The sequence below is a fragment of the Astatotilapia calliptera genome, chromosome 22 (genome assembly GCF_964374335.1).
Source record: "Astatotilapia calliptera chromosome 22, fAstCal68.1, whole genome shotgun sequence".
In the NCBI taxonomy this organism is placed as follows: Eukaryota; Metazoa; Chordata; class Actinopteri; order Cichliformes; family Cichlidae; genus Astatotilapia; species Astatotilapia calliptera.
This window is the reverse complement of record NC_137442.1, coordinates 32,788,130-32,812,949: the sequence shown is the minus strand read 5'-3', so window position 1 is coordinate 32,812,949 and position 24,820 is coordinate 32,788,130. Positions and strand designations below refer to the sequence as shown.

At 41.1% G+C, this 24,820-nt stretch overlaps 1 protein-coding gene across 2 annotated transcripts in view; it reads right to left on the bottom strand.

Moving 5' to 3' along the window:
- The window catches only part of adcy2b (adenylate cyclase 2b (brain)), an 82,536-nt gene that overhangs the window by 43,641 nt on the left and 14,075 nt on the right, over positions 1-24,820 (bottom strand). For both annotated transcript variants that reach the window (XM_026155644.2, XM_080296473.1), the window contains exons 2-7: positions 22,664-22,861; positions 11,752-11,916; positions 10,770-10,919; positions 5,592-5,740; positions 2,535-2,646; positions 1,628-1,755 (exon numbers count right to left, since the gene is read on the bottom strand). In XM_026155644.2, the coding sequence (XP_026011429.1) occupies positions 1,628-1,755; positions 2,535-2,646; positions 5,592-5,740; positions 10,770-10,919; positions 11,752-11,916; positions 22,664-22,861 (902 nt within the window). The remainder of the gene's footprint in view (positions 1-1,627; positions 1,756-2,534; positions 2,647-5,591; positions 5,741-10,769; positions 10,920-11,751; positions 11,917-22,663; positions 22,862-24,820) is intronic.

Sequence of the window (24,820 nt, the reverse complement as noted above, 5' to 3'; positions counted from 1 at the left end):
AGATCAAAAACTTAAAGATGACTTGTTACGCCAAATTCAAGATTAATATTTTTATTCCAGGACTGTGGAATAGCTTTGCATAGTTCACACCCTGATTTGGTCTTATTGGCTATCCTTTGCAAACAAAATTTGAACAGTGGGTGGGTGGAGCTGTGTGGCTGTGATGACATTAGGGATACCAGCTATCACTGGCATTGTTCAAATCCAAGCATAGAAAAAAATTCAGAGTAGCCTGAAATCTGAGATTTTGGCTCGCAGCATAAAGCATTTCCATCCATCCGCTTTTAAAACGCCCACCATTATTAAAAGCACATAAATGAAAGAAAATAAGGAAAAGCATAACATGTTTAAAACAAATCACAAAGTGTAGCAATGTTGCGGTTCACCTTTAGCATAAATCTGGGAGTAAAAGGAAATAGCTAGCCTGGTTAAATCAGAGGGTGAAAAGCTATGAACCGCAGACTATATAAAAGATCTGCTATCAACAATGTGTAACTGCTTTAACTCTTTACCCCCTTGCAAGCCTACCAGCAGTAATCCTTCAAGCTGAGCAGTTTCTGTCATATTTCAGACCTGCCTATAGAACAAAATGACTGGGTGTGCATCAGAAGCTAGTGAGGGTGACACGTTAGCCAAAGTGCTAGCAGCATCCCCGACTCACGTGTGCTTCGCGTTAATGTGACATTTTAAGCTGGAAGTGCTTCGGTGAAAAGAGAATTCCTTCTTGCACAATGTGCATAAGACTTTATGTCGGTCGACTGTTCCGTCTTGTTAGTCTTTTAATACTCAAATTTCCCATCGAGGGGGCCAATCTGCGTTTATCATCTTCCATATTGAGCTGATTGGTTCAGCTGCCCGTCACTACCAGATCAACTGCCCATTTGCACATGTGCGAAGGTAACTCTACTTGGACAAACTGCCCGAAATACTTTGATGGAAACATTTCAGGGATTTTGAGTCATTCTGCACTCCAGATGCGTTAATTGCGTGAAAAATTTTAATCGTGTTGACCGTGATGGTGGATTAATTTGCGTTAACGCGTTCATTTTGACAGCACTAGTTTATTTTGCAAATTATGGCTGCATTTAGAATCAGAAAACAAGAAAATTGTTGAGTTTTTTTCTGTATTATTATAGGGTCTTTACGTTATAAATAAAGAACCTTGAGGTGACTGTTATTGTGATTTTGTGCTAGATAAATAAAACTGAATTGAAAGTGTCTAACCAACCAACCACACTCTGTCTCAGCATGTCACAGGTGGCCATCTTTAATCTGATTGTGATTAAAGGTCAGTGTTGAAAAGCTAATATATTAGCCTATGAAACGAATGCGCGTGTGTTCACGCGTGAATGGAGACACACAGACAGATAGCAGAAGAGGGAGAAACCAGGCTAATATATTTTGTCGTTTGTTTGAATATTTTATTTGTCCATTCTGGAGGCTTATCGTATTGCGTTCACACTGTGTTTACTCCAGAGTTCAAACAGAGCTGGAATCGAGTCTGGCATTCCTTCTGCTCAGTCTGTTTGACAGCTGTGTGTTTGTTTGTGTTTGCGTTTCCCTTTGTGTGAGAGAGAGCGAAAAAAAAAATACGGGTGAAAAGAGAAGTAAAGATCTGGTGTTTTACTTGATGGCCTCACACATATCCAGGCCCATCTTCACGCAGTTCCTGGCGTGGTCAGGCAGCGATTCGGGCAGGCCAGACACACAGTAGTAACAGTCTCCCAGGATCTTGATTCGCATGCACTCATTTTCCTTTAAAAAGCAGAAAGAGAGAAGGAAGCGAATTGCAGCCATTATCAAACTCTTTCATATCCAAATCTGTCCAAAATTATTATCATCTTTATTAATCCTCAACTATTTTATTCCTTCCTTACCTCCATCTAACCCTCATGCACAGAGTCACATCCATCAAGCCCAAAATCATACACCCACACGTAAAGCATATTAGCTCTTATTCCACATGTGGGAAGTGTAACAGCTCATCGTTGGACTGGGTTTATGTAACAGCAGCTTTGTCAGACGGGAGGACAGAGCTGCTGGACACAAAGCAAAGAGAGCCTGACTAAACTGTTGAGACCCACGTAGCTGAGAACCCCCAAGACCGCGAGATACACTCTGACCAGCCCACGCACGCACGCAGGGCGCTCCGGGAAAGCGCGGCAGGAAGGCTGACAGAGGCCGCAGGACCGAGAAAAAATGTATTTCGAGGCCACGTTTCATCTGGTAGACAACACCAGACAGACCTCGTTCTCTCATCTTGGTTACTTTCTAATTAAGCCGTTCTAATTTAGTACATTAATTCAAGCTTCAGATGACATTACCCTGAAAGCACTACATGTGAACCAAGACCAACTGTTTCATGTCTTCCATTATTTCCTCATTAAATTCAAATGAATTTCTGATTAAAATGCCATTTGCTGCTTTGATTTATGGAGGCTCTTACTGCATGATGCATATGACTGTGTCTATTTTAATCATACAGAGTGGGTATACGTACAGTAAATTCAGTTGAGAGTGTCTTTTCGGTTTACCTTCGCGATCTGGTCAAACTTGCCGAAGAGTTCGTTCAGCATGTGCACGAGCTCGCCTGGGGAGCAGTCACTGGCCAGCCTGGTGAAGCCCACGATGTCTGCATAGAGAATGCTGTAAAAACAAAGATAAAGAACACTGTTAAAAGGAAAACCATTGTGTAATGTAGTGCAGTGCAAAAGTCCTTCTTTATATTTTGCTTCCATGTACTTTTAAAGTGGTCTCGAGCAGCAGTTTTCCAGACTTTTTGAAGCAATTTCAAAGTTTTTCTTCAGTCATTTGTTGCTCTTTCACTCATTTTCAGTCCAGTCCTTTTACTGACAAAGGATCAATTTTAAATGATATCTTTAAGTACTTTGTTATCAGCAGCAAGATGCAAAAATGCCAACACCAAACTTTTTGTCAGGACCTGGGTCTGTGGGACCCCAAGGTTTGAGCAGTCAGTGGACTTGTTTACTTGTTGTTGATGTGTGTGTATATTATGCTGCTGTCCCTGTTTCCCTGCTTGCGGGCGTGTGTGTGTGTGGCTGTACCTGGCAGGGACACCCACCTTCAGGTCTGGTGGGTGTGTCCCTGCCAGGTAGCTGGCCACACCTGAGGAAATGATCACACACCTGCAGCTGATCAAGCCTCGTCGGAGGAGCTACTTAGGAGTGTGGTGGAGCGTTCTCAGTGAGAGTAAGCCTGCTGCAGTTTGAGAGTGGCTAACGTCTGCCTCTGTCATTTCCCAGGAGGAGCGTGGAAATGAGAGGGCAACAAGCATGGGGTGCGTGGACACTTGGAAGCGAGGACACAGAGAAAACACGGCACCGGAGTCTGGGGCGCGCAGGGATTTATTTGTGTGTGATTATTTACTGCACTGTAAATAAATGCACTGCTGTCATTGTAGAGTCCTGCATTTTGGGTCCTCCTTCCCCGCCTCCCCACGGTCTGCCATACAGACCGTGACAATTTTATTCATTGATAAGAGTTAAGAACACAGAAAACCACCATTAGATTTTGAGCCACTACTAAATACCACCTAGGAAGTATCTGAATGGTTTAATTTTTCACAATGACAATCATCCCAAACACTCCCAGTGCAGTAAAAGCATATCTGGATTGGAAAACAATAAGTCATGGATTGGCCTCCCCAAAACCCAGAACTCAACATTATTGAAGCAGTGTCGGATCATCGTGACAAAGAGTAGATCAAAAGGCAGTCCACATCCAAAGAAGAGCTGTTAATGTCCTTCAAGAAGCCTGGAGTACTACTCCTAAGGACTCCTTAAAGAAATTACATGAAAGCTTTCCTTTGGAGTTCAGGCTGTGTTGAAGAAGGAAAGCCATTAGAACTGTTCAAATTTTGTTTTTACCTTATATACTTAAGCAATTTGGGATCATGTCGACAGCAAACATCCAAAGAAGAGCTTTGAATGTCCTTTAGGAAGCCTGGAGAATTATGCTTGAAGACTACTTGAAATGATGAGAAAACTGTCTAACAGAGTTCAGACTGTTATGAAGAAAAAGGTGGCCATACCAAATATTGACTTGTATATACTGAATTGTGCCAACTGTGTTTTTCTGTGCTGTCTGGGAGCATTTTTAATGGAATTATCTGACAAATAATGAAGCTTCTGTGGGCCAAGAAATCCAAGAAGTTGTGTTTCAGTTTTGTTGGATGAAATTCAAGGATTTTATTAATCTATCGCTAAGCCAGCAGGTATCTGTGAGTGTGCACGGCGTCTGTAAAGTTTAGAGATAAAGATGAGCTTATAACTTTAGCGCTCCACCATCTGGTTCAAATATAGCTTCAAAAAATTAGCACTGCAGTTGGCAATATACCGCCACTGAGGCTTTACAGTGGAAACTAGGATACCCAGGCAATGTTATGATTTACATATTAGCAGCGAGTAACGTTGGTAAGTTGATACAAAACGCTGGAGAACTCGTGGGATTGGAGTCCAGAGTTCACAAACCAATAAGTGACGTAACGGTTGCTGCATCAGCCTTTATGTAACTCTATAATGACAACAGCTCTCTAACACCTGTGCTGCTGATTCAACTTTTGGAGGCTGTAGTTTCTCATCATTGTAACTCTTATATAGCAGCATAAACTGCATGTTCTATACTTATATACAATTTTTAATGGTTAAAATGTATTTTTTTAAAAATAGGAAAGGTGTGTGCACTTTAAAGCAACCATATTCACACGTTACATTTCCAGCTATCTATCTCGCGATGTGCCAGCGTTTAGTATGTGACCATCTCCCAAAAGAGAAAGAATGGTATGATCTTCAGCCAAGCCTATTACTGCAGCTGGAGAACTGATAATGGGGTAGTACCTGTTTGGCTCTCTGCTAGCTGATTCATTTAAGAGGATCCCAGCAAAACTGCATTTCCACCTGCACCTGTTCTTTGTTCTGGAAAGATTTCCCTTGTCTCGGCCATCACTGTGAGCTGGACCATGTGAGATTTTGTTATTATTGGAGAGATAATAGGCAGATCAACATGAGACACACACATTCATCCACACACACACACACACCTGAGGCCTGCTTAAATGAGGCACGGTGCTATTTCTCCTGTGAAGCTCCATGATGAGGGTAAAAACAGATTTTTAGAGGGCATTTGGTGAAGAGGCTCTCATAGTAAGCCTGGGTTTGTGTACTCTGTTACTATGAACCCCCTCAGTACAGAGGAGGATGTCATCGGGAAACAAGGACAGAGGCTCCTGCTCATTTCGCAAAGTGACCTCAGAGGACAATAGAGGTGGATTAACTCTGAGGTGAATTCAGTCATGAAAGGAAAGAAGAAAATGGGATGTAAAGAGGATGGCCCAAAAAGAGTGGTTTGAGGAAAAGAAATGAAATTACAGGACATGACAGAAGATGTGAAGATTGCAGTAATATACAGTAGGAGAGATCCACCTATAAGAGCTGGTGGAGGGTGGAGGACAAAGGTGGGTGAAGTGTGAGCAGGAGGATAGGATAGCATACGAGCAATCAGGAGCTAAGATGAGAGCAGAAAGTAATCATCTTTATCATGTGGAGGTACAGAGAAAGGAGAGGGACACTTACCTGACATTGGTGTGCCGCTGCACGTAGAGGTTGTGGAAGTTGTTGGTGCTCTCAGTTCGACCGAAATTCGGTCCCTGAAGCCTCTGGATGATCTCAGCTTTCATCACTCTGGCTATGTGAGCAGGCAGTAGGGATAACAGCAAGCGCTCCTACAGGGAGGGAGATGTGGGGGGAGGAATGCAAGGCAGGCAAGGCAGGCGGTTAACGTAGTTTAAATGTTAACAGTGAATAACAATGGCAGGTTGATAAAGAGACTTTGTCTTTCTGATATACTATGATATGGAAATAATCGGTTTTGTTTCCACCAATCAAACAGAAAGGCTCCACGAGTACAAAAATCTTAATTCCCATTCAAACTGGTTTAAATAATTTGCTCCCTGAAACTGAAAGCTGAGCTCCTTTTCTAGGAGACCTAAAGGATCACATGTAGTGTCTGACAAGGAGTAGTGCATAATTAAGTCTGTTCTACTCTATTCTCTTCTGTTGTCATCCACAGCTAATATTTAACCTATTTTTACATCCCTTAATGATGGCTCATTGGGGCTAATTTTTCAAGCACTGAGCACAGGAAGCCAAAGTCAAGCACTGAAAATCTCTCGAGGCACATTTTCAAATATGCAGTGTGTCATGGGAAACCAGGTTCTGCGCATTTTTAGGCTGCCGGTTAAATGAGTGATTGAATGGAACATTAAGGTAAATGCACTTGGTAACCTCCAGTGGTGTCAAAATTAATGTGGAAGTGCAAAAATTGCAGTTCAGTCAGCGGTACTATAGATAATAACAGTAATTTATATTTGGAGTTGTGGCGCTGCTTGGGCGCTAACAGCCACTGCTGAAAAGATCGGCAGAGAAGTTATCAGTGACAACAGAGCTGACACTAATTCAGAAAGAGCAAGAAAGCATAAGATGCGGTCCAGGTGGGTTGCAAAGTGGCTTGCAGACAAAAGCATTTTTTTAAGCCGCTTTCAGCCACTCCCTTATTTACATGGGGTCCTCGAAGCAGGTAGCTCTGCATGTTTGATTTGGTAGATTTTTGTAGGAGAAACCCTACCTGCCATAATCCCAAAGGCATTTGTGTTTTCTCTTGAGACTGAACCAGGCATATGAGTTTTGGCTGTCAGCTTTTTTGTCAGCATTGAATCAGGAGATTTGCTGGGATTGCAGCTGAGGTGAGCTTGACGTTGCTGACTATGTGAGCTTCCACCATTAAAAAATAGTTAAATAGCCCCACTGGGAATTTTTTTTATAACCACCCATTCAAATTGTATTACCCATTTAACATCCACCAAATCACCTGTCTACTCCATTAGGATCCATCTGTTTTTATCAAATTTTTGGGTTGTTGTGCATAACTAAATGGAAATGCTAATGAAAGAAGAGCTGCATAGCAAAATGCACTGTTGAAACTTTAGTTTCTGAAAAATGTGATTCTTTAGCATAAGGCTAAAATACAACCAAATGGTAGTCCTATCCCTAATGGGTGACAGGTATATGTTGTTCTATTATTGTAACAGCTAGCTATCTGCTAAACATCACCTCAAGCCGGTTTTTAGTCAGTGAACTGGATCCCTGAGTGTGTTTTGGGGTGACAACTGATGACTTGCTGAGAGGTTTATTATTGTATTAACAGTCCAAACAAAAAATGAGCTCAAGTTTTATATTATTTTATTTCAGTATGTATATGTAGGCACTTAGGCGCTACTTGCATCTGTATGATGCGCCAGTTGTCACAATGAGGATTGATGAGGACCGAAATGCATGTTAGCTAGCTGATCACAAGTCAAATATGAACCAAGTCCAAAGGGAGGTGGAAACAATCAGAGAATTGATGGGAGACAGACATGAAGTAAAACTACAATAGGTAACCTACAAAGTTGTACAGCAAGTTCATGAAATGCAAAATAAAAAATGCAGCGAGAAGGTCCGTGCTAAACATGAAAGCAGACAAGGGAACAGGCAAAAGATAAAGATGAGACAGAGGACGGAACAGACGGGGAAACACATAGGGAACTAAAACGACTACAAAGAATGAAAATAAGTGAATGACCCAAACTGTGAAACTGAATCATGTACATCCATTTTTTATATACAGTCATAATGAAAATGTAGATGCCATATAGATGTACCTTTGCAGTGATGTAAAATTTATTTGACCTATTATAGTCCCTAGTCCAAATCATTGATTTCTTTCTCATTTTGTAGGTTTTTCTACATTTCCCAAAAAGCATCTTAAGCATCTGATGAACACTGCTGTGCAGCTGCATTTGCTGGAATATCTCAGAAACTGAAATGCCTCATGGCTGAAGTCAACAAAAGCACACAGGTGGCTGTTGGCAGTGATCTGGGTCTGTTTATCACATTTTGCTTCCGAGGATTCATCTCTTCTCTGATTTTTGAAGGCTACATTATTGTTGCACAAATACGACTATACAAACGACTCTGACAGCTGCTGGTGATTTTTTAGAAAGTTTACCTACGCTTTGGAAAAGTCATGTCATTATACAGTGAGGAGAAAAATGCAGAACCAGAGATGTAAGATCCATCACCCTTCGCTGTTGTGTAACCAGAAGTTTTTGCTTTAATTTAGCACCATACACACTTGCATAGAGGGTGATTTTGGCGTGCATGTGCAAGCGTGTGGGCATGTGTGTGGGTGTGTGTGCATGTTAGAGAGAGTGAATAGCTGCCTGAGGGGGTGTGACTCATAAATGCAGCTCACAGCAGAGAGGGTCATTACATTGTTCACACACCACGGGCTCATTTCCTAAAACACAGCAGCAAATTAAGTCGAGAGAGGGACCAGGGGCTCTAAAAATAGAAACCAATAGCAACACTTGCTCTTATTTACTTATTCAGCGCCGGAGCAATATGAACACTCCACTGTGAGCATGCACAATAGGTATAATAGCCTGGGGAGATGTAGTGTTATTAATCATGTGTTTGATTAATCAACTAAAGTTGTGTGTTCAGTCGCTGAATGAGATTTGTTTTATGCAGTGGCATTTGTGTGCGTCCTCACACAGTGATGCAGATACTGGTGCTGAGGAACAGATGCCAGCTTAGTTATAAAACATAGATCAACAGATAGACTCTGCTGACCTATGTTCACAAATAAAACATGTAAATAACTTAACAAGAAATAACAAGAAATGGTAACTACACCTAAATTCAGCGTTTTTACAAAAAAGATTCCTGTAGTAAGTAAGCAACTTTTTACAAACTTAGCAAGTTAAAAAATGATTTAAAAACTCATAGTCAATGCCAAGTGCGTACACTGCAGGTTATTAGTGTGCACGTTCATATGTCATTTCCCTGGTTGGAAAGAATGGCTAATGTCAGGGCAAAGACGCTAATGTCAAGCAAATGTCACCGCATAATGCCACTTAGACATGACGGACTTACCAACTCCTCATCCCTGACAAAACTAAGAAGTGAAATATTTTGGCAATTAAAACAGAGGCGGTTTGAATTTAATGTGGGCACTCATATTAAGAGACAGATAGCAATAACGAGGCTTAGGACAAGGCAGAGGCCAGCAAGGCCTTGAGCTAATTATAAAAATCAGCATGCAAATAGGATGCTTGCCTTTGCCACTTAGCAGTAAACACTAAGTATAGTCAAGGCTAAATAGAAATATTACATCTGTGTGTTTGTAAAGGTAATACATTTTGATTGATTACAGTGCTTGGTAGAGATCACGCAAGACATCAAATCCTGGATTAGAATCCATCTAACCCAGGACCATCTTTAGGGTTTACAGAGATATATTCACTCAAATATCCAATCATTACAACCAAGGTATGCAGAAAAACCATCTCTGCACCAACAACATTTTGAACTTTGCAGCAGATCATTTACAGCAGCAAAAGACACTCTGTGAGCTAAGAACAGGAATCTGAGACCATAATTCGCACTAGCTTGCCTAAATTGGACATTATAAGATTGGAAAACGGTTGCCTGATTTGATGAGTCTCAAGAATTCATCAGAATTTGGTATAAACAGCATGAAAGCATGGATCCATCCTGCTTTGTATCGGCGGTTCAGGCTGGAGATGGTGATGTAATGGTGTGAGAGGATATTTTCTTGGCACAGTTTGGGCCCATTAGTAGTTGAGTATCATTTAAATGGACATAATGGGAGTGACATTTTGGACTATATCACAAATCTCAAACTGTTTTTTGAACAAAACAGTGAGTTAACTGTACTCAAATGGCTTCTGCAGTCACCAGATCTCAGTCCAGTAGAGCACCGGTGGGATGTGGTGGAATTCGAGATTCAGATGATTGATTGACAAAATCTGCAGCAATTGTGTGATGTTTTCATGTCAACATGGACCAAAAGCTCTGAGCAATGTTTCCAGCACCTTGTTGAATCCATGCCATGAAGAATTAAAGCGGGTCTGAAGGAAAAAGGGAGACCAACTCAGTCCTAGCAAGGTGTAACTAATGAAGATTAGTTGGGTACCATTAGTTGATGTCAGTGGGTGAGTGTAACTAATCTCAGGACACCTGAAAGAGATCCCTGAATCAGATATGTGGTCAATGGATTGATATGTTTACTAATGAGTGGATGAATGGAGCAAGAAAAGAAGTCAAAGATAATGACTCTCTACCAAATTCACTGCAATCTATCCAATTAGCGTAGCTATTTTTGAATGTATTTAATTCTTTTTTTAGTGCCAAAATTTGACAGGCCTGTTTTGTAACTTCAAAATGGGAACTTCTCCAACTCTTAACAGCTTGTGGAGTAATTTCTAAGGGAACCGTGGATGGATGGATTCTAGGCAAAAATACATAGGATATGACGCTTGTCATGCACAAAGTTTCAACACAAACTCTGCTTGAGAACCAAAAGCTGTTGTAGTTTCAGATAGTATTTTGTTAGCGATGGAACAAAATGATGGAAAGTGGCTGGAACGTTGGGAAGGAATCAAGCTAGTTAGCAAGTTAGCCCCATAGCTGCTATTTTGGTAGCTAATGAATTGTCCGAGTTAGCAACAAAACTAAAGCTGACAAACATTAGCCAGCCCCCAGTACACATAATGTTTGAGCCCCAGAGTAGAGTTAGCATGACTGTTGGATTTGCAGACAGTCAAACTAGAGGACAGAAGAAGCAAAAGCAGGATAATAACCAAGAAGTAACTTCAAGAACTAAAGTATGGCTCTCAAAGTGTGTACCTGTTGGTGCTTTTCAAACTCCAGCTTGATGGGAGACTTGATGCAGTTGCAGGTGTCCTGATAGGTCTGTTTGAGTGCCAGGTCCATCAGATGCTTGTGATATGCCCCAGCCAAGTTTCCACAGGTGAAGATTATCACATTGGCTAAGATCTGCCACACACAGGCACACAAATATGGAAGAAATAAGCAATTAAGAGCTGACCTATATTGCAAATATGATTGTGCCAGTCATTTTTCCACTATACGACCTTTCCACTTAAGCCTCTGTTATTACCTTGTAAAACCAGGCGAGAACACACACTTTTGCAGTGCTTTCCACCACCGTGTCAACCACAAGCTCTTTACAGTGTGGACCTGCATATGAATAAGTTGTCCTTGGTGCCGTATCCAAGATCATGCTTTGCCTTTGAACACTGGTTTATTGGTAGAGTACTTTTCCACTCTGCATGTGTGAGTGTGTGAGAGCGAAGAAAGCTATTGAAGGCTGTTGTGATTACAGTGTTTTTACTCTGATGGTTGATTGGAGTGTGTGTGTGTTTGTGTGTGCGTGTGTGCCAGCAGCAGCAGAAATGGCTCTGATGCCAAATCAATTCTAGTTCACTTCATGTTTCTGCACGCTTATTGACGTTTATGGATAATATTTTTCTCTTATCGGTCTGCGGCGAGACTCTCTTTGTTTTACTGTATCAACAGTCCATTCAGTTAGAGCCAGTTTTGAAGGGCTGTTCCCTGAGTGCGGTAAAAGGCCCTTCACATTACTCTGGAGGCCCTGCTGAATGTGTTCGATTATACAGGATAGGTTCATTGTTTTACAACCCAGACGCTGCACCTCATCATTTTTAATCATGCTTGGAAAAACATTAGAGAACAAGTTTTCATGCTGCAGCTAATATGGAGAAGAAATTACATATGCAGCACAAGCAGGAAGTCATGGAAAATATATCGGCAGATTCCAACAGCGTGGCTGTGTGTTCAGGTTTACCTGCCAGACTAAAGGATCCTCCAGGTCTGTGTCGCGGGTGGTCAGACAGACACTGAGAGTGATAGTGTGTGAGAAGCAGGTGATTCCACTGGCGATAATGGCCCCTCTCATGGAGAAGGGAAGCATGGTGTAGACAACAAACACGATAAAGAGGAAGAAGGAGACCTGGAAACGGGAAAGCAAGAGCAGGTGAAGGTGCAAATTTTTCTAAATTAAACCACACGCATTAATACAAACAGCTTTGACAAGAAGTTCCCAAATGTAGAAATATGCTTGCAGCTGAATCCCAGCAGAGATCTCTGCTGTACGTGTTCCCACTTTGTCTGCTGTTTGCCTAAATACAGAACACAGCTGAGTGGGCTGCCAGTGCTTCTTTGCTAAGAGATCCAACGATAAACTGCTGATCCTGTGATAAATCATTAGAGATGAGTGGGCTGCTCACTTAGTTTTCACAAAAATCCTCTGCTAAATTGTCCAGAAAACAAGAATACAACAAATCAGAGCATCAAGTTATTAAATGACTGCTCAAATATGTCTTTACATGTGGGAATAACATATTGTAACAATTACACGAGGAGTTTGTTGCTTGATTTCTGTGATCAGTTGTACCTCTTTTTTTGATTTCCATGAGACATTTTTACTCCGATTGCTTATCAGCTCCTGCTGTGGATGTGCGCATGCATGTTTCTGTGTGCTGTGCGTGCGCATCAGCATATTTTTCACTGATACCTCATGCCTTAACCTCCCACTTCGTCTCTGTGCACTTCCCCTGCTCTCACTCCACCTCTTCCTGTTATGGTGGCTGTGGTGGCAACCAGCGTGATGAGGTCACAGCTTCAACTAGGACACCAGATCAACTTTGACCTTCCTGCCTGTCTGTTTATTTCCTGTGCCTATCAGGTTCAGAAAGTCAGACTGCAAACAGTACTTCACTACAGGTGACAGCTCTGAGTGGATGGTTTCTCCTGAAAAGAAACCGATAATTCCTAGACCTCGATTTGTGTCTTACCTTATTATGCATGTAAACTTTAAGCTTTAAATACACTATGGCCTGCATTTCTCAGTTATTTCAGGGTTTATATGGATGCTTGGAAATCCTTTGAGTCCTTGGGTTTTGGATAAAGTGTTTGAAACTGCTAGAAATTTATTAGCTTTTTTAATAAGACTAAATGAAAAGCTTGCTTTTGGGAAAACATTTCTCTTTGAGCCTCACTTAACACACAGTCTGTAAATGTGTGGTTAAAGTATGAGCGGTGCTCTCTAATGATAGTGATGTGCGATACCACTGATTTCCTTTCCGATCCGATACCAAGTAATATCCAGGGTGATATCGACGATACTGATCCGATACGATACTCTGTACAAAAACTTATTTTATTTATTGTATCTCAAATTATAGCGTCATAATGATTACAGGACATCAGATTACTTGTTCTTATCACTTAATAACGCAGGATTCATCATATAGAAATTAAAAAAAAAACTGAAGTTGTGTGCTATTTGAACAGCTTGCCTGCCTGCAGCACTAAAGTACTCCGTGGGAGACGTCTGTCTCGCCCTAGCAGCACCTGTCCCTCTCCTCCACTTCAGTTCGCCTGAACATACGCTCGTCATGTTCTGTGATGTGATTTACTCTGAGGTGTTTGACAAGGTTAGTGATGTTGCCACAACCATACATGCCAACCCTGCTGATTTTTCCGGGAGAATCACGAATTTCAGTGCCCCTCCCGGAAATCTCCCGGAGCCACCATTGTCCCGAATTTCTCCCAATTTTCCACCCGGACAACAAAATTGAAAAACCATATCGCAGAATTCATAGCGCGGCCAGCCAATTCCAGTTTCCAACAATGGCGGCAGCGTCTTAGTTTTAATATTACTCCTATTTCTCTTTCTGGGTCGCAAAAAAACCTTTTAACATATTTTCAGGTGAGAATGTAACTGTGTAAACTTCAAATATCTGAGCTGACCTACACATCGTTTTCAAACCCCCGCGGTCTTTCACTACTCGGGTTAAACATGATATATAAGTCACTTTGATAACTTAAAAATGTTATTGTTTGACTTTTTCAGTGGTTTATTTGTTCGTGAGTAAATCGGTTTGGCTGAGATTAAAGTTTACATTAAATTAAATGTAACTTTATTAATCCCTCGGGAGGGTTCCTCCAGGGTTTTCACACAGCTGAATAAACATCAAACAGAAAATGATCAAACAGAAGAGTTTACGTCAGCGCCCGGTTATATTTTAGATAGCAAGGAGAAGACGGCAGTTTCACTCCACTGAGGGAGCTCGTGACGTGCTACCCGGCTTTCTTTAGACCGCGAAGGCCGGGTCCTCAGGTAGAAGCAGCCTCTGAATTTGGACACCCCCGCTGTTTCTGAGCCGGCCAATAATAACGGTGACATTTAACGTATTTTACCCGATAAATAAACCCTGTAAAATGTATCTATCACCCCCCCAACAGCCCTTTTGAATGTCTCCCTAATTCTGAGGTCTCAAGGTTGGCAAGTATGGCTACAAGACCTCACTTTTTTGCCACATGTATCGCAAACCACATCTCAGCTGTTTGTGGAGGTAAAATACGTTCACACATGACTCCAGTTACGCTCAGCCATTGTTGTGAATGCGCACGCCAGGGGGCTGCAAGACATTTATACAGCCGTATTTCGCACATGACTATGAAAGGCGGAAGAGGAAGTAGTTCCTTTGAAAGTAGACAATCCGAATGTTATAGTTTCTTTCCACTGCGTTCATTTTAATGATAAACTACAAATTTACCCTAAATTACTAAAATATCGATATTTTAATGTGAGAATCGATTCTAGAACATAAATGATTGGTATCGGAGGAATCGATATTTCAGGATCGATCCGCACATCACTACTAATGGAACAGTGGGTGGGACAGGACAGCATGCCAGGAGGTTGCTGTTTTAAGAAACATTGGCTTTAAAAATATAAATCAGGGTTCAAATGAGGACCAAATCCTCAGTGATGCTTCAGTAACTGATGGAGTCATTTACAGTGGGGCAAAAAAGTATTTAGTCAGCCACCGATTGTGCAAGTTCCCCCACTTAAAATGATGACAGAGGTCAGTAATTTGCACCAGAGGTACACTGCAACTGTGAGAGACAGAATGTGAAAAAAAAAAATCCATGAATTCACATGGTAGGATTTGTAAAGAATTTATTCGTAAATCAGGGTGGAAAATAAGTATTTGGTCACCTCAAACAAGGAAAATCTCTGGCTCTCACAGACCTGTAACGTCTTCTGCAAGAAGCTTTTCTGTCCCCCACTCGTTACCTGTATGAATGGCACCTGTTTGAACTCATCATCTGTATAAAAGACACCTGTCCACAGCCTCAAACAGTCAGACTCCAAACTCCGCCATGGCCAAGACCAAAGAGCTTTCGAAGGACACCAGGAAAAGTATTGTAGACCTGCACCAGACTGGGAAGAGTGAATCTACAATAGGCAAGCAGCTTGGTGTGAAAAAAATCAACTGTGGGAGCAATCATCAGAAAATGGAAGACATACAAGACCACTGATAATCTCCCTCGATCTGGGGCTCCACGCAAGATCTCATCCCGTGGGGTCAAAATGATCATGAGAACGGTGAGCAAAGATCCCAGAACCACACGGGGGGACCTGGTGAATGACCTGCAGAGAGCTGGGACCAAAGTAACAAAGGTCACCATCAGTAACACACTACAACGGCAGGGAATCAAATCCCGCAGTGCCAGACGTGTTCCGCTGCTGAAGCCAGTGCATGTCCAGGCCCGTCTGAAGTTTGCCAGAGAGCACATGGATGATACAGCAGAGGATTGGGAGAATGTCATGTGGTCAGATGAAACCAAAGTAGAACTTTTTGGTATAAACTCAACTCGTCGTGTTTGGAGGAAGAAGAATACTGAGTTGCAACCCAAGAACACCATACCTACTGTGAAGCATGGGGGTGGAAACATCATGCTATGGGGCTGTTTTTCTGCCAAGGGGACAGGACGACTGATCCGTGTTAAGGACAGAATGAATGGGGCCATGTATCGTGAGACTTTGAGCCAAAACCTCCTTCCATCAGTGAGAACTTTGAAGATGAAACGAGGCTGGGTCTTCCAACATGACAATGATCCAAAACACACCGCCCGGGCAACAAAGGAGTGGCTCCGTAAGATGCATTTGAAAGTCCTGGAGTGGCCTAGCCAGTCTCCAGACCTCAACCCCATAGAAAATCTGTGGCGGGAGTTGAAAGTCCGTGTTGCTCGGCGACAGCCCCAAAACATCACTGCTCTCGAGAAGATCTGCATGGAGGAATGGGCCAAAATACCAGCTACTGTGTGTGCAAACCTGGTAAAGACCTATAGTAAACGTTTGACCTCTGTTATTGCCAACAAAGGTTATGTTACAAAGTATTGAGTTGTATTTTTGTTATTGACCAAATACTTATTTTCCACCCTGATTTACGAATAAATTCTTTACAAATCCTACCATGTGGATTCATGGATTTTTTTTTCACATTCTGTCTCTCACAGTTGAAGTGTACCTCTGGTGCAAATTACTGACCTCTGTCATCATTTTAAGTGGGGGAACTTGCACAATCGGTGGCTGACTAAATACTTTTTTGCCCCACTGTAAATGGTGAGCAACTGTTGGAAATTTTCAAGTAGGCTAAAATTACACGTCTCATTTGTTTAAGCTAGCTAAGCTAATAGCCAATTTTGAAACTGTGCTAGTATGAGGCCTGTCAGTCACTTACAGCACTTTCACTCATATATACCATCATATGCACACTACCTGTACGTGTTTGCTTGGAGTGTGATGGTTTGAAAATGGAAAATGTCCACTTTTTCTATATACCACTTATGCTAGTTAGCCATGTAGAGCTGTCAGTGGCTAAAGCGCGCTAATCTGGTGAAAGCTACAGCGGTTCAAGATTGTTCAGGTAATTAATGAAACTGGAAAAGCATCAAAATAATAGAGTTTATCTTTTTTATGATCCAGTAATAATGGACTGATCATTATAGTTGAGAAAGTCTTTCTTGAGTCGCCCGGGCTGAAGAAAAATATGGACTTGTTTTAGTAGACCCTGTGTCATAAAAAACAACACACACCCACACAGTATTTCACTGTCAAAACTTGTACATAATGTATATATATTTTTTAACTGAATTCACTTAACTTACTTTAAATTTTTATATACAAATTTCAGCCGGCACAGTGCATTTCAGAATTTAATGAAGCATAACATACAACCATTTTAGCAGTCAGATTTGAAGAGTTGGTTGAAACAGCATGAAACCTCACATGAAACTGAATTATTAAACATCCATCACAATAAAAACAGCTAAATCCGTTTAGACTTCCTCTTCCAAGCACCTGATGTCCATGGAAATAGATTTCTGAGCCAAGGTGATAAGGCAACTTTTCAGAGGATTAGCAAAACTCTAATTAAATTTTGAATTAATGTTTAGCTACTGAGTAATTTTTTCTTGATTGGAGGTCTAAAATATGTTTAATCGGTACATACCCTCCAATGCTAGATGCTAAAATTGGGTTCAAATTGCTTAAAAAGTCAAAGTAAAATAGATTTCTAGATAAAAACTAAATAGTCCAAAAACAGTAAATGGGCTGGTTCTTATGTCATCTATGTCATAAAAGGAGCTTTTTACAACATATCTCCTCATAACAAGAGGAGTGTTCTTGTTTGGCAACGTCATTCTTAATATCTTTTCAAGGTCTTTTTGTTGGGTGGGTCCCAAACTTCCTGTCTATGAAGTTCTCACTGGAAGTGTAAATTAACTTTGTTCTGCTTTCCTGCAGTGAAGTCAACAATTGATTGAAATTTACAATCATTTCTAATTTAATTTAGTTGCACTTTGAAAACCCTGGCTTTAGAATTTGTCAGAATTTTTAGCACAGGACATGGCTTTAGTGTGACTATGTATTCTTATGTGTACCACAGATGTCTTGGGCTAAAAAAATCCATCTTTAGAGTGACTTTGTGAGAGCTGTAGAAACCCTGCGCTCTGTTCCGCTTGAGAAAAAAAACAGATAGTCAAAATCAACGCTGCGGACATAATTTGCAGCAACGGGTTACAGAGATTTCTTCTCTCGCTAGCATGCAGTGTTTTATCAAGCCAAATCACAGCTAGAACATTGGATATAAGTAATTGTTTGGTTGACCTGAATGCAGCGAGCGCACACACACACACTGAGGTGTTTTTGTGTAGGCTTAGACCTTCTGTTACTAAGGGAACCAACAAAGGGAAGGATGCTGACGTCGGAGCAGATGTAGCGTTTTGAAGGCCGTGTATATTTTTGCCATAACCTTCAACTCCTTACCCTGAACTCTCACCTCAGCATCGGGGAGGGGGGTGACTAAAGGGGTATGTGGTTAGTCGGAGTGTGTGACACTGGGTGTGTTCAGGTGGCTGCGTGGAATTGAGAATGGCAGTCCAATTTCAGGTGCGTCACCTGCTTCTGTGTGCCACACAGACAGGCAGGCAGACACCGTCTCCACGGCTTTCTATCCTGAATCCTAATACAGCCTCAAACACTCCGACATGAGTCCTGCAGCCATCATATCACTTCAGCACCTTCCATGACTTTTTCTCCCTCTGCCCTGCTCTGTGTGCTTCAAGCATAAGCAATGCATGCTTACCCGCCTCCTAATGCAAACACAGACAGATGCACAGATGCATGAATACTCCCATTTAAAAAGGTTTTGCTCTCCCCTCCTAAGAAGCAACACCCTGTTTTTTTTGGTTTGTTTGGTTTTTTTGGGCAGGTACGTACTAACACGCACAGGTAAAAGTGACTATATCTTGATTATTTGGCACCAGGTGTGACAGCTATGTTCCATCTGCCTTCTGGAAAGAGCCGTGGCCTTCAGAGAAATTAAATAAAGAGCAGACTAACAGGCTACTGCGGCTAGATAGTGCCACACATGGCTAAAGATATATTTCTGTGTGCGTCTGTGTGTGTGCGTGCGTGCGTCTGTGTTTACAACAAAAGCAGGTGAGCCAGCTCAGAATGGGGTGGTTGAGAGTGGTGGAGGGTGGGAGTGGGAGAGAGGGGGTCCAAAGTGAATGGCTGAAGAGAGAAGCAGCTTCTCCCGGCCTCTGTCTTTGTGGCCTTTCTTTCTCTTTCTGTCAGACCCTTACTGTTATTAGCTCCGTGTGCTCCATCAGACATGCTGTTCTCTCAGTAATCACAATCAATCCAGCCCACCGAGAGCAGGCAGCAGCTCCAACTGTTCTCCTCTCACAGGATTTCTGCTCCCCTGCATCTTTCTTTCTTTCTTTCTTTCTTTCTTTCTTTCTTTCTTTCTTTCTTTCTTTCTTTCTTTCTTTCTTTCTTTCTTTCTTTCTTTCTTTCTTTACCCTGTTTGTTATTACCTTTTTTCCTTTTCTCACTCCTTTCCTGCCTTCCTTTTCTCATTTTTTCTTTTCGCTATCCTCCTTTCTTTCCTTGTTTTCCTTTCTTGTTGCTTTCTTTCCTAATGCTTTTATTTCCCACCTTTTTCCTTCTTTTCCATTTTCCTTCATTGATTAAGTGTTTCTTTCCTTACCTAATTCTTTCCTGCTTCCTTGTCTTTCTCCTTTATTTTTTTATTTCTCTTCCCATTTTTCTCCTTTTTTCTTTCCGCTTTCCTTTTTCTTCTTTTTTCTCCTTCTTTCTTTTCTTAAATATTTCTTTCCCTTTCTTCTGTCCTTCTTTTGTTAACTTATTTATTTCTGTCTTTCTGTTTTTCATTCTGTCATTCTATCTATCTATCTATCTATCTATCTATCTATCTATCTATCTATCTATCTATCTATCTATCTATCTATCTATCTAGATAGATAGATAGATAGAGGAAGAGTCATGGGAGCAAAATAGCATAATTAATAATGCAGAATGATTATGCTCTCATATTATGCTCTCATATCTATCTATCTATCTAGATAGATAGATAGATAGATAGATAGATAGATAGATAGATAGATAGATAGATAGATAGATAGATAGATAGATAGATAGATAGATAGAGGAAGAGTCATGGGAGCAAAATAGCATAATTAATAATGCAGAATGATTATGCTCTCACAGGTGGCCGATGTTAAAAATATCCCCAACCCCACCGTGGAATCGAAGAAGTAAAACGAAGGTAAGACGGAGAAAGAGAGGTGGGGAGTGGGTCGTGGGTGGAGGTTAAAAGGATAAAAGGAGGCAGGTGGAGAAACCAAGGGAGAAAAATGGGATTTGATGAATAGATGGAGACAGGGTGCTAGCATGAGAAAATAGGAGTCCTGAAATGGAGAAAGAAGGAGCCTGGCGCTGAAAACTAATGTGTCTGTCTGCTGATCTGCTCACCTCCAGCTCTCATCAGGGCTCATTAACACGTCAAATTAATTCTGCACTCACACACAGCCTCAAACGCACACAGTCACACACACACAGCCATGTATGCATTCAAAAAATACACATTTAAACTAAATGACAGGTGTGTGTGCGGAAGCAAATTCTTTGTCACATGAAATCCTGAGAAGACTCTTGAATGCACGGCTACGTGTCGAAAGGCCAAATTATCAGGTTCGGGTAATCGTAAGCCATTTTCACGCACGTACTGCAGCGCTGAACGTTTCTACGTGTAACAGTGGGAGACGCATGCAAATCTCTGACACAGTTGGCTTGGCATTAAATGGCCTTTAACCTGCCAGCTCCCTACTACAAAGTCTGTGTGATGTCCTGTGGCACTGATTTGCATCAGTGTGGAATCAGTGGAGATAAAAGTCTGCTGCGGCTAGTGGTCATCCTGCGTCCTGTCTCCTGCACACTATCTTAAGGCAGCAGAGTATCTGGGCTAGAAAGAATGTGTGACCAAACAGCTTAAGTCACATATTTATTAATTGTTTGTTTTTGTAGACTGTAGATAAAAGTCTTGTCAATCACAAGCGCGCCCTGTATTATCCTCCTTTTTCACTCCCATGGAAATCGTATATTAAACAATAAACATCGTGACGCATTCATTATGCTCTGAAACTAGAAGATGACTCATGAAGAGAGAGTGTTTACTGAGAGTATGGATCATGGGAGTCATAAAGCTGTGTTTTTGTTTGTCGCAGACTTTGAGGCCCCCTTAGTCGCCCCCTGCTGGCTATCTGAAAAAAATGTAGCTTTAAGGCTCATTTACATAGGCTTCACCCCAATAATTCTTCACCCTCAATAACATTGAAGCTATCCAATCTTAAGTGATGACATATGAACCTGGCTTCCGGGTCCAAACTACTCTGTGTTTATTAAGGCTGTTGTGTTTTTAACTTGTTTTAATGCTTTGTTTCTTCTATTCAATCTGAACAAGCCCTTAAAAAAAAGTCAGTGATCACTGTCGGCCTCTCTCAGTTTTTATTACCACTATTCATTTTAAAGCTCAGTTTTTAAAACCTTACGATGTAACGGGAGCCCAGCTCATGCAGCAGTATATTAACGACTAACCTCGTATTGTGGATGGATTATCTCAGTTGTTCTCCTGACTAAAGTTGAGTCCGTTTACAGCATCGTGCCATGCAATTACATTTATCCCTAACCTCTCGGGAGCAATCATGTTAACTTTAATTGAGTGGAAAAAAGTTAGCGTTCATCCTCCATCTTTACTGTGTTTATGTTATGCTAACATAGCTCTGTAGCTAGCCACCACGTAGCACATCATTACCAGCTAGTCCAACTTCAGTAACCCTACAAACATCACTTCTGTTTAGGTTTTTGTTTTCATTTATGTTGGAAGTGATAGCAGAGCTGTACGTTTTAATTTTTTCAGAAATCTCTCAGCCAGAGCATAATAAATTATGTTTGGGTGGAAACTAGCTAGCTAACTCCCCGCTAACGTCTAACTCCATTAAATTTAATAAATTGTAATAATCATGGATGCCTGGATGTTAAACTTAATTGTTACACCTGGTAGAGCAGGCACACCGATGATTTTATTAAAGATTAAAGAATTTAGACAGTTTTTAACTTTCAGTGATGCCGTAGTGTTCCTTTGAATTTGGGGCCAGAAGTGAAGTTTGGACCCGAAACGGCTTAAAGACCGGATAAAAATAATAATAAATTGAAATATATATGATCAACTTTACACTGAATCAACTGATTAATCATTAAGGAAAATGTGCTTGGTGTAAACTAATCATGAAAGTACATTTCATTTACATTTTATCAGATTCCATTAGATTTAAAGTTTTTCATGGTACTTATGTGACTAATCTACATGAAAAATCTACATGTAATTAAATGAGCTAAAGTGTGAATTTTGGACTTAAACCCCCTTTAAGTGTACAAGCTATGTCCATCTTTTATATCCAGTTAGTTTACTTCACAGGAAGGTAGCATCTGATTAAGTCTTTCAGAGTCTGCAGAAAAGCTTTGCTGCTTCCATTTCATATTGAAGTTTTAATCTGAAGTGTGTGAATCCTTCAGCTTTATAAAAGTATGAAAACGTATCTGCCAAATATGACTTCAAGCTGATGCATTTTCTTTGCAGGGCTCAAACACCTGGCTGTGTTATTATCTTTCCTTTCATGATTTTTACCAGTATAATGATTGTTCCACCATTGTTGTGACTGTCAACCAGTGCTGGGTGTAATGCATTACAAAACAACACTTTACTGTAATCACATTGCATTTTTCAGAAATGCAGTAATGTAATGCATTACTGTACTAACTTCAGTAGTCAAGTTACAATTTCAGGCATTATCATCATCACAAATCACAAAATACAGTCACAATACAAAATAAAGTTGAGCATGATAGGGTCCCCTTCAAGTCACTTTTACAAGATTCTCAATTCCAAATTGGACAGCTGTAAACATTTTAAAGCCATCTGCTGAACTCTTGTTGATCAACCCGAACACTCACACAGAAAATAAAGAAAACGATCTACCTGGTCCCAGGGGCTGAGTCTCCCTCCAGAGAACATGAAGAGGTAACCCATGGTGACCAGACAGGCCCATATTAGCAGTGAGAACAGGCGAAGCATCCGCTTGAAGACAGATTCGATGCAGACGAGGATGAAGATGGACAGGAAGAGGAAGAGCGCAGTGGGCACTGTGATCAAGAACGTCAAGTGGTCTTCTGTATTCTGGAGAGAGACAGAGATGGTTGGAGGTGAGGTGAGTTTGGTGAAATTGAACACATTCATGCTTTGGCCCTGGGTTAACCAATCACCTCTAATTGGCTCTCCCGTGGCATCAGAATGCGACCACTTCTGTCAGTATCTCACCTAACCCCGTTCTCAATGCAGATAAAATGCCAGAGATTTACATGTGCAAAGAGTAGTTCTTTCTCTCTACACCAAACCACATAATGGAACGGCCGAAATTAAACACAGAGAGATAAGGCAGGGTAGGAAACAAAAGTAAGATTAAGGAGGCAAACTCTTGATTGTACTGTGACTCATCTGATATCATCTCCCCACCTGATTCTTAATATAGGATTATATCTGCACATCGGAAAATGATGCTAAGGAGGTACCACTTCCGTTAAAGAGAAGGGGACCTGATGACCAGATCTCGGTGTGTTTGCTTCTTCTATAGGTCAAAACCATGCACTCTGACTAATGTGTAAGCACAATTATGGACGGATTTTGATTTAAGAAAATGTTACTGAATCTAATTTTCAGCTTCTTCCTAATCCCTGATGCTCACCCCATAATACCTACAATGTCTTCTTCACCTCTCTTTAAAACTGTCCATTGCTTTGGATGGTTGACCACAGGACTCATCTGTCTTCGCTATCTCTGCTCTTTGCATTTTCACTTTTCCATCAGCCTCCCTCTCATTCACACTTTCAACTGAGCTTCATTCCTCTTCTCGCCAATGCGTACCTCCACCTCTCCACACTCTCTTCCACCTGGTCCCTATATCTCGGTACAGAGATCATCTGCAAACATTGTCCTGCCTAACCTCAGAAAACAAAAATGGGCTCAGGGTTGATCTGTCTCACATGGGAGGTCTCTGCTGTGGGAACGCACAAAAAAATATGAGCCACCCGAAAACATACTTGAAAACGGCCAGTACTGAAAAAGGAATAATTCACCTTCGAGGCCGAAACCATTTTGCACCCGTTCTAAATTGGGGCATCCTCTCAATTCATGTCCCTTAACCAGAGCACAGCCTGAAGGCAAAGAAGCACCTGCCAGACCACACAGATGAGTTCTGATATTGTTTTAGACACTCATGTCTAAAAGCTTCAACCTTAACTCCAAATTGACAAAATGTTTGCTCATTTTTTTTTTTTGCTAGTGATGATGTTAGGTCCTCAAAAGGATGGCGGTACTACACAGCGTGCACGCACAAACAGACGAGCAGACGGCACAGATCGGCAGGCAGACAGTCTGAGCCCAGGGAATGTGCTACAGCATCACTTCCACGCTCACACTATCAAAGTCAGCATTTAGAAGCTGTCACCACACAGACAGAACACTCTCTCGTCCTCATTTGGCATATATGCAGGTCAAGACGTTAAAGGCAACAAAAACTGTCCATCCCGTCAAGTCGTAATTTCTTTTGTTTCTCCCCCACACAGTGGTTCAGCTTTTTTCTCTCATTTAGCTTTGTGCAATTACATGCCTTATTAATATATTGATTCTTCTTTGTAGAAACTTGTGAAATCAAGTGCAAATGAGCTCATATAACTGCCAGATATATACAACTGGTTCAAGAAAAATGGCTTCATATGAGACTCATTAAAGCTTATGCAGCTTTTGCTTATTCTTTATGCAATCTTTACCTTTCTGGTCAAATGTTCTCAGCATGGAGACTCAAAAAACCCCGAATGCAGTTATGGGATTCAAGGTAGATTCATAATCGTCTTATTTATCATTTTTATAATTGTTAACATGAGCAGACTAGAACAAATCCAACAAAAACTGTAATGGAACGAGTCTGCAGGGTTCACCAAACCTACTTGCTGCTTATATTGAGGCTTCTACATACGAGTTCAGGGGAAAAAAGTGCACTTTTTTTTGCAACAATATTCATTATTTGGAGAATAATACGTGATGAACATGATGATGAACTCATGATGTTCATTTTCCTGC